At 42.3% G+C, this 14,315-nt stretch overlaps 1 protein-coding gene across 1 annotated transcript; it reads right to left on the bottom strand.

Moving 5' to 3' along the window:
- Window positions 1–596: 596 nt before the first annotated feature.
- On the bottom strand, window positions 597–13,819 carry CDC23 (cell division cycle 23). The gene is made up of 16 exons (XM_082771512.1): window positions 13,652–13,819; window positions 13,500–13,572; window positions 11,699–11,836; window positions 11,362–11,404; window positions 10,896–11,001; window positions 10,678–10,810; window positions 8,912–9,089; window positions 8,721–8,818; window positions 8,406–8,487; window positions 7,677–7,830; window positions 7,404–7,523; window positions 6,447–6,522; window positions 6,084–6,145; window positions 5,169–5,247; window positions 4,955–5,074; window positions 597–4,125 (listed from the first exon to the last, which is right to left on the bottom strand). The coding sequence occupies exons 1-16, from the start codon at window positions 13,765–13,767 to the stop codon at window positions 3,955–3,957; spliced, it is 1,749 nt and encodes a 582-aa protein (XP_082627638.1). The 5' UTR covers window positions 13,768–13,819; the 3' UTR covers window positions 597–3,954.
- Between the last annotated feature and the right edge of the window lie 496 nt (window positions 13,820–14,315).

Below are 14,315 nucleotides of genomic sequence, written 5' to 3' on the forward strand. Positions count from 1 at the left end.
TCCTGCGGCAAACAGCAAAATAACTTCAAAATAGTCCCCTTCTGTCTGTGGGCTTCTTAGGAGGCAAGGCTGCAGTATTGCCCATTCTTGCTGCTCCACAGGCCTGAAACGGAGGTACAGGTGATATGGAAGTGACACCCAGGACTGTCACAGCTGCTCTATCCCCATTCTCTCACTCTGGCTGGAGGTCAGAGACATTGTCTAGTGTACTGTTCTCCTAAGAAATACCAGTGTATCAAGGCAAGCCAAGACTATGGATCTAAACTTCTCCAAGGCAGGAAAGGCAGCCTGGTCTGATGAGCCCACATCCTACCCTCATTTTACAGGGTTGCTCATGCTTTACATCCTAACACTTGAAGCTGAACACCAAGACACAAAATGGCTTGTTTTACAGGGTGATCCCCCAAATGAGGATAAATTGAAGAGATATAGTTAGACCTACTAATAGTATTGCTGATTTCAGTAACAACCTTTCAAGCATGTTAAGCACAGTACTTGAGGAGAGATGAACAGTTCAGTACTATGACTGAACAAGGACAAAAACAATGTAGAAGGAAGATTGTGCAAGTCAGTACTGCAGAACACTCATACCTATTTAGAAACCAGTTTATTTCCAAAATGTAATCCTATGATGCATGACTTTAAGTTGTAGATGTGACTGATGTTAAAAACCAGTATCTCCTTTAGAGATCTATGAATATAGTAACAGAATAAAATGCAAATATTTCCATGCAGATGCTCACAAAGTATCAAGAAACAAACAGTAATAGCTCTACATAATCACGATCATTCCTCAAAAGCATGTAGAGTTTGAAAGTTGCTCTTCAATGCCTCCTGTATTATAATACTTTCCAAGGTAATAATTATTTATGATAAATATAAAGCTTATTTCTTTTACCAGAAGGGAAAGACAGAACTAGCACATTTGTTCTGCTGCATGAGTTGTGTAACATACATTAAACTTGCTGTTTAGGTGGCACAAGAACTGATCATTAATTGTTGCTAGAAACTACTGATTTTCCTTATGTCACCAATGTTTGCAACTTGGACGCTTTAATGCTACGTATTATACTAGAAAACTAGTAGACTGGCTTGGGATTCTAAACATACTGATAGGCCATATTCCAAAACAAGGAAGTCCCATTGAATTTTCAGGCTTAAGACAGTAACCTCTACCTATATGTAGTTTATGCCTTATTTTTAAGGAATCACTCCCACCTTGCACAACTAAGGTCATTATCACCAAGGATTTTCATATTTCCAGAACTGGCATAGCATAGCAGACATATCAATCAGAACATCTTCACCAAATACAAGTTTCTGAACTTGGCAATAAGTGCCATTATCTCTGTTAGGGATAAGGGAGACAAAATGATGAGCTCAGTTCTTTCCGGGCTGTTTAGTATCCTCACAACCAAACTTAGACATTAATTCCGCAACTCTACAGCACCTTTTGTAAGTAAGTATTTAAAATACATGGATCTGGAAGAAATATCCTCCACATCAAGAGAAACCAAGATTACTAATCTTCCTGGTGTTGAAAGCCTTCTAGAAACTCAGCAAGCATCGTATCAGCTCGGTGCAATCCTAGTATTCAGATCTGGTGTCTGTAAATTAATCCTTATAGGCAGACTCCCACAGTGACAACCAGACAGTGAATTTAATGCAGGACCTTAGTAAGCACCAGAGATTGGACAATCCTCATTAAAAGACAGTCAGTTGAAACTTGTGAAAATTTCCTTGTAAGGAAATCTTCAAACAATTACAAAATACATTGGAGATTGCACTGTTGGATAGCCCTGAGGAAACTGGAGCCTGTTTAGCAAGGAAAAAGAACATTTGCAGATTATTCATAACATATATTCATAGTCAAAAATGTACACAAGTCTCAAGTACTTTTAAAAATACCTCCAGGTCATATCAAGTTTACAAGGTGAAACTGAATAGAACTGAAAGATTCAGTTGAAGTCGTTCAAGGTCATCAATCAAACTGATACCCTGAACTGTTGGTTGTTCTTCACTTCTCAAAGCAACATGACATTCCTCCCATGCAGGTAAAACACAAACACTGTTTTTGAAGGGTACTAACTGTCAATGAGCAAGACGATTCAAGTCAAAGTCAGCAGGGTTATTAACTTCTATCCTTCATTACATTAGTGAAAGTGTGAACAAACCACATACACATGTAAGGATATCTGTGTAACAGCTACTGAGTGTAAAAGACAGGACAATAAACATGAAATGCAGCAAAAGAAGCACACGTATTTAAAAGCCTCCTGACAGATAACCATGGTTAGCGCTCTAAGACATAGGTTGACTGGCCATTAAAGGAACCACCAAAGCGTAACTCTGAAGAGATTCAATCAGGAGTTTTGTAACCAGTAAGACTGGTTTCAGTTATCAGGAAGGGTCTCACAGGCAAGAGCAAATTTATGTTAAGATGTCTGAAGGGGATTGCAGGACCACATGAAATGTATCATAGAATGTCTAAGGGAACAACCACAGATCAAGTGAGGGGGGTGAAGATAGGCCAGGAAGCAACAAGTATGGGAAAATGGAAGGGAGTAACTGTGTTGGGAATGGGGAGAAGAAGCTAACAACTGCAAGCAAGCAGGCTGCTGATCAGTAAGCTTTGTCTAACTGAGCCTTGCATCCCATCACCACAGTGTTCTACACTTACTAAACCCTAGGGCAACCTGTCTTCTGCACTGGATGCATTTGTGTGCATGTGTGTGCAATAATTCCAATAGCAATCTCAAGTGGGACTAGCTGGCAAGTTGGAGAAAAACAGAATCTGTAGAGATCCTAGTTCCAGGGTTGAGACGGAACAAAAGCTTAAAGGTCTAGATATGGATACTGAAGACACCTAAGGTCTTGGCCAGGGACTGAAGAGAACAGAGAATGTGCATGAGACACTGAAAGCAAATATGTATGTTCCACTAGTAAATTGATAAACCAGCAAGTAGGAAGAGGATCGGGCCATTTCTATGGTTTGTGACTTAAGCAAGTGCATCTCTAAAGGCACTATCCTCTTATTGGCTTTAAACCATTCGTTTACGGTCATATCTGTACTACATGGGCATATGCATACATCTTTGATAATCACTTAGCCTTACCATTGGCTGGATGCATGAAGAGGGACAAGCATTACCCTGGTATTCAGCAGACTTGGAAGAAAGGAACCCCCCGCATCACACCATCCGCCACATTTGGCAGTCCTAAAATGATGGTTCATCCAATTTAATTTGCTACAGTACCCATCAAAGCTACATCACAAAATAGCCCAACGACAGTAGCTGAATCGTTTTTTTTTTGTTTGTTTTTTTTTTTTTTAATTGTGCTATCCCACTGGCTATCTTTTCAAAGTCAAAATATCTGTCAAAAATCACAGATAGAACAAACAGCTGTCACTTGTGGCTACTTGAGATTCCTGACACTTCAGTCCTTTAACATAGAAATGCCAACTATATCTAAGTGCCTCATAACACTTTAGTGGAACTTCTGTGTAGTTTGAGACAGGCAAAAGTTCTTAAGCAGCCAGGCAGGTAACAGTTTCTGATGTATGCAGCAACAATACCACTAAGAGGTCATCCAAAGTTCAGTAAAGACCAGAGTCAACAGGGTGCAGTCAAACTAATACATTTTAACTCAAGCAGACAATTTCTTCCCAGTCCCTCAGTTAGTAGTCCAGTATATTAGAACACATCTGCCCACTGACTGGAATGACTTTGTGAGAAGTACGGCAGATGCTCACATCTCAGCATAGGCACTTTCACATAGGCTGCATCTTTGCCTGTTTGGACACATCTTTCTTCAGCTGTGGACTCTGGTAACTCCTAACCCTTCACGTGAAGGCAACGTTGAATGTAAAAATTTCACCGGAAAGAATTGTGTGGTTGCAAACCCCATCTGCAACATCACATTCAATGCACAAGTTAGAGGTATCAGCATTGTTCAAGGTGTAACAGAAGACAGATTGAGTGGGGAGACACGACGTGTGGGAGTGCTATTAGCTGACAATGATGCAGGGAGGAAAAAGGGAGCAGCAATTTCTGTGGATGAGGTCTCTCCTTGGTTGCGAAGCTGTAAGATTTGTCGCAGAAGGGCCTTTCCTTCTTCTCTAGTCTGGAAAATAATTTGTAAAAAACAAAACAACACATCTATGTATGGATTTTCTCTGGGTCAAACTCAGTATGTAAGCAACCTAAGTTATACCAATTTATCGCTCAGTAAGACTGTCACTCTGAAAAATATAAAAAAGTGTCCTCGGTTCTTTTTCTGCTACTTATCAAGAACAATAATGTGCTACTTTTTTTTTTTTTTAAATAATCTTTTTACTCATCTGATTTGCATGTTACTTGTGACAGTGGTACCATCAACAACTGCTACTGTCTACATAATCCATCAAAAAGTAGAAAGGAGAAGATACAAATAAGCTGAATTCAGGTTCTTCGTTCCAGACAGCTTTATTAAAGATAGGACACACACCCTGTCTTGTGGCTGTTAGCTACTAGTCTGAAATAAAAATCCAAAATTGCCCCCTTACAAGCTACAGAAAAGCTCAGAACATGGAGTCATATATAGAACTCAAGTGCTGTTGTAACCTCTGTACTGTCTACACATACAAGATGAAAAAACAAGTAACTTTTAACCACTTCCCACCATCAAGATTTTCAGCAGTCTTCAGACTGCAGTCTCAAATTCTTATACTTAGTCAACACAAACCAACGATACTTGATTCGAGTTTACTATCTATACTATATTCCCTGACTTTAGTTAATCACAAGCAGCAGTAGTAATCAGGTATACAAAAACATTCAGAATGAGACTGTTCACGTGCATGACAGACAGTCCTCATTCCTTCAACAAGTGATTTGTCTACTCATACCTACAAGTATAGCCAAGATTAACGTTAGAGATCCCCCAAGACACCAGAGATTGTGCAACTACTCACATCATTGAATGCACAGCATTTCTGAGCACAAGCTGAGGCTTCATCCCAGAGCTTACACTTGAAGTAGTATTGGGCAAGGTAACGGAAGGCAGTGCTGACCTCCAGGTGCTCCACTATCTCCTACAGAAAGGGAGGAAAAACCACCTTTGAGTATCTTCCAAGGTAGCTGTACATCACGTTTACATTTCCTTTTGTTCCCAAGATACCATCTTACCCCACAGGAATAGATATCCTGAATGTATTTGATATAGCACTGAGCAGCCTGTTCAGATTCATTCAGCTGTTCATGCAGCCTAGAAAAGGAGAAAAAATGGGCCACTGGAACAACACTGCATTGCCAAAGACCTTCTTGGTCAATGAGAATGTATCTACTAAGCCTGACCAGAACTAGAGCTAGGTCTTTTCCTTAAGAATTTGCAAGCCATGCATCATGTACTATCCCGCATTGAAAGAAGTGATCTAGCCTGAGAACAGTCACATTATCAGGAAGGAAACCAGTCAGGTAACAACTGATAGAAGCACTGCAGATACAACCAAAAGCAGGGAATAAGATAGGAAAAGTCTTTTATAACTGGCTATTTCTTCCAGTGCTCCTTCTTCCCCCCTACATCCCAAAAATCTTTGTACAGTAGCTTCACCTCTCACCTGCCTGTTTCTTTCCCCTTCACTTTTCCCCCACCAAAAAATGATGCTAACATCAGTGTTCACATTTATTTCACATTAGACACTTCTCTAATGTCACATCCATATATTAGGAAGAAAATGGGGTAAAAATCGATCTACAATTTTTTATAGCATCTAGGACCACAAATTGCTTGGATTAGTTTAAGTTTCACTGCAAGACGTACAATTATTAGTACTAAAATCACCCTAGGATTTGGAAATCCCTTGCAACCCCTATTATCCCGTCATTTCCTCTGTAGCTGTTCTGAGGGAAAATTAAAGCTAAAGTTGGACACCAGAGAGTGTGCAGTTGCTGTAAACCTTCTAAAGATAGTAGTTATTATGCATCTTCAAAAATAATAGTACCTAATGGCAATTCCACTTGTTTTCAATTATCACTAGGTATAAAAGTGCTTTAGTTGCATTTAACAACGTTTTTGACAGTTCAGTACTAATACATACTCACTTTGCTAGTTTCACCAATGCCATTTTCTCCACATCTCCCACAGCGTAAGCTCTCCAATAGCACTGTCAAAGAACAGTCAGTCAAGCACACAAGAAAAATGACTCAGGCAAGCAACTTAGAAACAGAAAATTGCACGGCTTTAAAGCAAAAGGACACATATCAGATAAACATCTCTCTTTAACAGCTATTCTAGTTACATCACAGCAGAACTTTTCCTGTTTTAAACTGCAACAGAAAGGGTTTCCATAACCTAACATGCTGCATGCATTTCTGGTAGCTCTAGCCACACAATTTTATTCCATCTCTACCTAGTGTCGAGGGGGACATCCTAATGTTTTACTCCACATGCCAGTCATCACTTACCTTTTTAGCTTCCACCAACTGATTAAGTTTCTCATAGCATTCTCCTAGAGCAACCAGCATACGGGAATCATTAGGTCTGAAAAATAAATAAATAAATAAATAAAAATAAAAATAAAAATAAATGTAGTTTAATGGACAGTCAGCTGATTTCTCAAGGGGCTGCGGGGAGAGAACCTATATCTGCCAGTGTTCTTCGTCTTCTCTTACATAAAATTTCACTTACATTCCTCAGGCATTGGAATAGTGAAGTAGTCTTGGCACCAAACCTTCCAGAATTCAAGAAGCATTTGGACAACATTCTCAGATATATGTTTTGATTTTGGGGTGGTCCTGTGAGGATCCAGAAGTTGGACTTGGTGAATCTTGTGGGTGCCTTTCAACTTGGGATATTCTATGATTGCACCTCAAGTATGTTGTTCAGCTTTGAGCCCCTGCAGGAAAGACACTGCAGCCCTGGAGCATGTCCAGAGAAAGGCTAAGAAGCTGGTGTAGGGTCTGGAACACAAGTCCTGTAATGAGCAGCTGAGGGAATTGGGGTTGTTTGGCCTGGAGAAGAGGAGGCTCAGAGGAGACCTTATTGCTCTCTACAACTACCTGAAAAGAAGTTGTGGGGAGCTGGGGATCAGTCCCTTCTCGCAGACAACTAGCGACAGGACAAGAGGGAATGGCCTCAAGTTTCGCCAGATGATGGAACGATTGGACAAGATGATCTTGGAAGTCTTTACCAACCTTAATGGTTCTATGATTCCTGACCAGTGTTCCTCAGGATATAAGTGACAAAGCCGCTAACAGCTTATGAATACAACTAGAAGAATTTGTAATAGAGAGACTGCACAAATCACATGGCATTGATGCTCTTCCCCCTTCCCCAATTCAGTTCCTGTATGCAAATTCCTCAGCTAGTAGCCACCAGGTCTGGGTGAACACCAATAGACATGGCTATGTTTTCAACTCTACCTGAGCTGGTGGGCCCGTCGGTAGTAATAGAGACAGTAAAATGGCATTTTGAGGATTTCGTAGGTTTGCCCCAAGCCATACCAGGCTCTGTAATCCCTTTTATTCACCTCTATGGCATGTCTGTCAAAGAAAAGGAGACAAATTAGTCAGAAAGCATTTATAATCAGAAACATGACAGAGTTAAGCAAAAGACAACAAAAAAAAAAAAGAGATCTAATCCAACTCAAATGTGTGCAAACTCAAACACTGTTTTGTATGGCACATGAGTGATACCTATAAGCCTGGATAGCTGCAGATGTGTTCTTCATTTCCATGTATTCATGTCCCATAAGTGTCCAAGCTCCCAGATAACGAGGATTCAGTTTCAAAGCCCTCTGGAAATAGAGTGCTGCTTTTTCATGCTGGCTACGTAAGCTATAGTAATTTCCTAAAGCAAAAATCACAGTATTTAAATAAATAGGAAAAAAAACAGCAGAGAAGTAAAAAAAAAAATAGATGGAAGAAGTATTATCTATTACCTCCTAACTCAGATTCTAAGAAGAGACATATTAAAGGTCTCTGACTCAACCCTCAAGAGACCTAATGGCAGTCTGTTCTCCAGTGTTCTGATCAAATGCTTCTCCGGTTGTACCAATCAGTTAAGATCTCATCTATCTGTGTTGAAACTTACGTCATGATCTAATAAGCAGATTTCCTAGACCTGACACACAATTGTTTCTGTTGTAGTTTCAGGACTATAAATAAAGGCATTATCAGCTACATAGACCTTCATAATGTTTTCTTCAACTACTTTTTGCACTGATAGTATTACAGCAGTTCTTTCAGAGAGAAATGAGACAAAGGGGTACCCTCATTCTGTACACTTATTAGGCTGCCTGAAATTACATTCAACAAATGTTTTTGATGGCCCTGCTGGTTGATCATCTTCACAAGTGTTAATAAGATTTTCTCCTACAGTCTGCAGACAGCATAGTAAGAACATGTAAAAGGGCTGGCTCTCACCAATTACACAGCAGGTCTCAACACGATACTTGTCTATCTCACAGAGATTGTGAGCCAGGTAGCTCAACTCAGGCTTCATGCTCTAGTGAAACAAAGTGAACGTGATGAGGAAAGGATCATGTTACAGATTCAGACAATGAAAACCTAAGCAGTTGACAATGCACAGATCATATTATTTCAAGGAGTTGTGGAGCAGAAAACAGAAGCTGAGTGCTTATATTCAGAGAAGCTAGATAACAGCAGCTGCTTCACCAGTGTTTAACTTACCTCTGATAAAAAGCCTCATGATGGACATGGAATAGAAAGGGTGCTTACCCTGACATACAGCAAGTTGGAGAAAGTGTCCATGTTTTCTATCCTGTAAGGATCTTGTTTCCTTAGCTCATTAAAGATGGATAAAGCTTTGTCAATATCTGAAGGAAGAACAGCAGATGTGAGAACAACAACTACAGATGCCATGCTTGTGTTAAGATGCTCATTCTTCTGTGTTATTAAATACCACTGACCTCGGATATTGTGGTAGGCAACTGCAATCTGAGAGATGATGTAGGTGCTTTTGGAAAATCCTGCATCAATGAGACTCTGATACTTCTGCAGAGCCTCCTCTATCAGCTGCAGCTCTGTATAAATGTGTGCAAGAAAGAATTCTTTCATCCATGTATCTGGCAGGGACAAGAACTTCAACTAGCAAGAAACAAAGAAGAGGAGGAAGAGATGATAATCAGTAGTATTCTAAGAGCCACCTGTGGCAAAGAACCCATTATCTTCCCTCCCATGATTTAGTAGGCAGTCTTGAGGTAGGAGAGTTTCCTGTAATCATGCTTTCTAAGGCCATAACACCAGCTATGAAAGAGCTTTGGTTAGGACCAAAAATTAATATCAGCTTTGTCCACAGGAAAGGCTAAATAATGCCTTTAAATTAAGAATATTAGAACAAGAAAGGAGCATTAAGACATCCATTCTAAAAAGCAGTAAAATATGGACCATGTAATTCCATTTAGTCACTCCCAATCTATTCTATGATGATTGAAATCAGAACTGAAGCCTTTGCTTTGCCCAATCAGTGAAGAAACAACTGTCTTCAAATCTGGCTTCTGCTTTGGTTACTGGCTTTATTTCTACTTTAAATTCAAGAGTCCTTCAAAAGACTGTACCTTCTTCCCATGTTTGAACATCAATATTAAATTGTTTTGTTGTTTTTTTTTTTTTTTTAAATGAGCTAAATGAACAGAACTCTAAATAATCTCACCAAAAATGTATTTCCTGTTCTTCAAAGATCAGTAAGACTCTTCTGTGCCACCTCTCCTTTTTAAAATATGCCATCAGCCAGAATTGACTGAAGAATTACAGGAGTGGTCTCATAAATCCCATGCATAAAGACAAAATAATCAAAGTTCAGTTCATCTCATACATGTGGCTCTATATTCAATGAAGGGAATACCTTTTAGTCTGAATCAGATTGGCACTTCAGAAGCAAATCTCTCAGTCACCCCCATAAGCACGCTTTATTTCACATCACGAACCTCTATCAGAGTATGCAATCTAGATTCTCTTAGGATAAAGCTAAACTCAAGAGACACACTCCCATTACTAATAGATGTCTAAGCCACAAAAACAGACAACAGCATGTTAAAAGTAATCTCTCCAAGTCATATCCAGTGCAAACAATGGGTCTTCTAAGTCAATTATTTCCAATTACAGATTCAAGACTACTATACTTTACTTGGTAATAGTGAAAGAACAGACTTATTAAAGGCTTACTTGGATGAATGACTGCTTACCAAACCATTTGTATCATTGCAAATAATTTGCATAGTAGTATGTGACAGAAAAAGCACAAACTTTCAGTCATTTGAAAACACTACAAGCAGTGGTTCTACATATAATACCAAGTCACCAAAAGTGCTCAGTAACTGCAGTACTAGATCCAGACAAAAAAGTACCTTAGGAGGATCTGTTTTGTGACACAAAGCAATAATCCAGTGGACAACTATTTCAGAATGTGTGAATCAGCCATTTCTTACACCACCTTGTGTGTGAATGTGAAGGAAATAATCCTGCCTGTATAAAGATTCGCAGGCAACAGTATAGCAAGCAATTGAAGAAAAAGACTTTAACAATATAATTTATGATCTTGGGTTGCCTTCTCGGACACAGCCGCACAGAATAAAGTAGTGGGAAACACCAATCTTTCAGCAACTGAATCATTGGTTACTAAATCAGGTTACAGTCCAGAAATTGTTACCACAACTTGTTATTTCCCAACATTTACCATCTCTTTATCTGTAATCAAGTTGCAAAGTTCCAGCCAGGCACCCCAGTGCAAAGGTAAGACATGAGCAGCTTCAACGAAAACATCTATTGCTTCTTTAACCAGGTCCAGCTTCCGCAACACAACACCATACCTGTGAATCAAGTTAATCAGTCATAAAACCCTGCAGATCCACATAAACATACAGAAACACATTAGAAATACTTGTAGACACATACAGGTAAAGGCCAAACCCATCCAGTTCCCGTGCTTTGTGCTTCTTGCTGAGCTCAACTCTCAGTTCTCGTAGAGCTTCATTTTTCACCTGTCCTTTTTCCAGTGGTCCTGCATGAAGAGCAAGTCAAACAGCAAGCTTTTGTTCAAGTCTTTCCACATTAACTATGAACTCTAGAGTATATTTAGAATCATCACTGACATGACCAGAAAACTTCCCAGCATGTCACTATTGTTTTTTGTTTTAAAAATAAAATCACTTAGTCCAATGATCTGCTTTAACAGAAGAACTGAAAGATGAAAACCTTTAACCTGTCTTAAGCCAACAAAGAGAATGAAAGCAAATTATGTTACAGCCCGCTATTACCCAAATATCAAGGGAAAAGTTATGAAACCAAAATGATTTAAATGAAGATGCATTATTGCAAGATTCATTATATTAACTTGCATTTCTTGACACCAGAGCCTTACCCAAACTATCCACTGTCTCATCATCCTTCTTCTTTTCTCCTGACTGTGGAAAACAGAGGAAAACCGAGATTATTTTACAACAGCATATCCCTTACGTTTGCTGCAGTTCTGGTAGCAGCACGTGAACTGAATTTTCATGAACGTCACAGACAGTTCCAACAAGAACCCTCCCCATTCTCCTCTTCCCCACCCCCACTATATATATGTAAGTTCGGATTTTTAGGCGAACATATGAAACAGTATAGACAAAGAAATAAGGTTTGGCAAATTCCACATGGGGGAAGGAAAGGAAGCAGAGGAGTTCAGTGCTTAAAGGCAATTTTTCTTTCTGTCTTACCAGGTATCTAGAATACATATACAAGAAGTAAGCTTTCTGACTCTTGCAGCCCCGAAGAAAATACGCAGCCCTATCATATTCCTTTAGATCAAAGTAGGACTTGGCTAATGTATAGGCATCCAGATCACGAGCATCCTCCTGCAGGAACACAGAAGAGTTCAAGACCTTAGAAGCTCTGCCATGCTTTATGAAAATCACTTAGTTACAAGCGTATAAATGAAACTGCCCTGAAAGCTAAACAAAAACAAAACAAAAAACACTAGTTTTGTTCATTCTCAAAGGATGAGTTAAGTACCATCCAAAAAGTCTCTCCACTCCCTCATATGATTGGATTCCTAGTTATGACATAATGAATACAGACTGGTTAGAAACATCTAAAGTAAACAGAGTGGTTCTAGGAAATACACAGTGGCAAGTTGACAGACATCAAGAATTTGCTGTTCAACAAGTATGAACAACTAAAAAAAACTACTCAGGAATTCTACATCGGACAGTATTAACATGACAATTTAAATGCAAAGATTTCCTTGGAACCTATGCCTTGAACAATTTCTTGGCAGAAAAGGTTCCGGGAGTTCTGGTACACACCAAGCTGAACATGAGCCAGCAACGTGCCTTTGCCACAAAGAAGGCTAACAGTGTCCTGGGCTGCATTAGGCAAAGTATTGCCAGCAGGTCGAGAAAGGCAATCCTTCCCCTCTACTCAGCACCAGTGAGGCTACTCCTGGAGAACCATGTTTGGTTCCAGGCTCCTGAATGCAGGAGAGACATAGACATACCGGAGAGAGTTCAATGAAGGATCATGAACATGAAGTGACCAGAACATCTCTAATATGAGGAAAAGCTGAGAGAGCTGGGACTGTTTATCGTGGAGGAGAGAAGGCTCAGGGGGATCTCACCAACGTACCTGAATAGAAGGTACAAAGAACGAGACAGGCCCTTCTCAGCGCTGCCCAGTGACAGGACAGGAAGCAACGGGCACAAACTGAAACACAGAAGGCTCTGTCTGAACAACAGGAAGCTCTTCTGTACTGTGTGGGTGATAGAGCACTGGCACAGTTTGCCCAGAGAAGCTGCATTGTCTCCCTCCTTGGAGATACTAAAAAATGCTTCAGCGTGGTCCTGGACAACCTGCTCCAAGTGGCCTTACTGGAGCAGGGTGGGGTGGGACCAGATGGACCCAGTGGTCACTCCCAACCTAGAACATCCTGTGAAATGCATTTATGACGTGTTACACTGCAGTAACTTAACCCAGCAGGATTATACCTACGAGTTGTACAGGACCACTGTGGAGGCGGGGATGATACAACTTACTTCTCCTGTGTCTTAAGGAGGACGAGTTTACTGGCATAAAATAATTTGTATTACAACAATTTAGTGAAGGTGAAAAAGTCAAAATTAAGTGGCATGATTTCCAGTTTTGCTTACAGAGTCTCTCACTTAGCACAGGGCAAAGTGGGAAAAGGAACGCGCTCGCCTGCAAGGCCTACTCGGGCTCGGCCACCGCAAAAAAAGGAAGGTGGACGGGACCTGCACAGCGCCGCACAAGGATCGGCACTCAGCACTACCTCGTGCACAACGGCTTAAAAAAATAAATAAAGCTCTATCGCATTTTTCCTTAACGGCTTTAGACGGGGCTAAAGACGAGCTCGCGGCTCCCGCCGCGGGAAGGGCCGCAGGGACCGCTCCCGCTCCCGCGGACACGGCGGGCCCGGGGCCGCCCCGCGCGCTGCGGGTGCCGCAGCCCGGTCGCCAGCCCGGTGCCGCGGCCCGCCGGGCCTCCCCCCCCCCCGGCGCGTACCTCCGTGAGCGCAGGCGGCGGCGGCAGCTCGCTCAGCGGCAGCGGCTCCAGGGCGAAGGCCAGCTCGGAGGCCCTGCGTGGAGACAGCCGTTAGCGCGCGGACAGCCGCCGGCGCGGGGCCCGCCCGCCCGCCCGCCCGGCGCGGCGCTCACCACTTGCCGCTGTGCTGCAGGCCGCGCTCGCGGCTGCGCTCGGCCACGCTCAGCAGCTGCTTCTTGATCTCCCGCAGGTCCGAGAAGTCGGCGCCGCACAGCCCCGCCGCCGCCATCCCGCCGGCGCGCGTCCCCGCCAATCGCAGCCCCGCGCACTCCGCGCGCCTCCGCTCCGCAGGCGCCGCTTGGCCACTGGACGGGCTCGGGGAGCCTCGCTCCCAATCCGAGGCGGCTCGCCGAAGCCTCGGCGTCTGACTGGGCAGCTCCCGGCGGCGCCCCGCCCCGCCCCGCCCCGCCCGCGGGCGCCGCCCTGCGGCCTGGCGGCGCTGTGCCGCGCTGCGCCCCCCGGCGGCTCGAGGGGGCGGCGCCCCGGGGGCTCCCGTGCGCACTGCTGCGGCCGCAGCCGGGCCCGTTGCTGGGAAGTACCCGCAAAAGCAGGTGCTTTCCAAAGGCTAGGCAAATGTAAGGGTTCAAAATGCCCCTCTACCTTCTGGAGGTGTGGGGTTGCGTATCTCAGCGTCATCCTTCTTTCCCTGTTTTCTGAGTCGTTGTTTTGTTTTGTTTTGTTTTTTAAATTAAGTAGTTTACACCTGACTTTTGCATACTGACAGAACATTGATAAATGTTTGGGGTTTGTCCCTTTCGTCTAAGGTAGATTAATACT

The sequence above is a fragment of the Aythya marila genome, assembly GCF_965140915.1.
Source record: "Aythya marila genome assembly, chromosome: 14".
NCBI lineage: Eukaryota > Metazoa > Chordata > Aves > Anseriformes > Anatidae > Aythya > Aythya marila.

Coding starts and splice junctions, on each gene's coding strand:
- CDC23 (XM_082771512.1), bottom strand. CDS start 13,767: ATGGCGGCGGCGGGGCTGTGCGGCGCCGACTTCTCGGACCTGCGGGAG. Junction 11,837..13,499: donor CGCCGCCTGCGCTCACGGAG/GTACGCGCCGGG, acceptor GTGTTCCTGCAG/GAGGATGCTCGTGATCTGGA. Junction 11,002..11,361: donor TGAGACAGTGGATAGTTTGG/GTAAGGCTCTGG, acceptor CTCTTCATGCAG/GACCACTGGAAAAAGGACAG.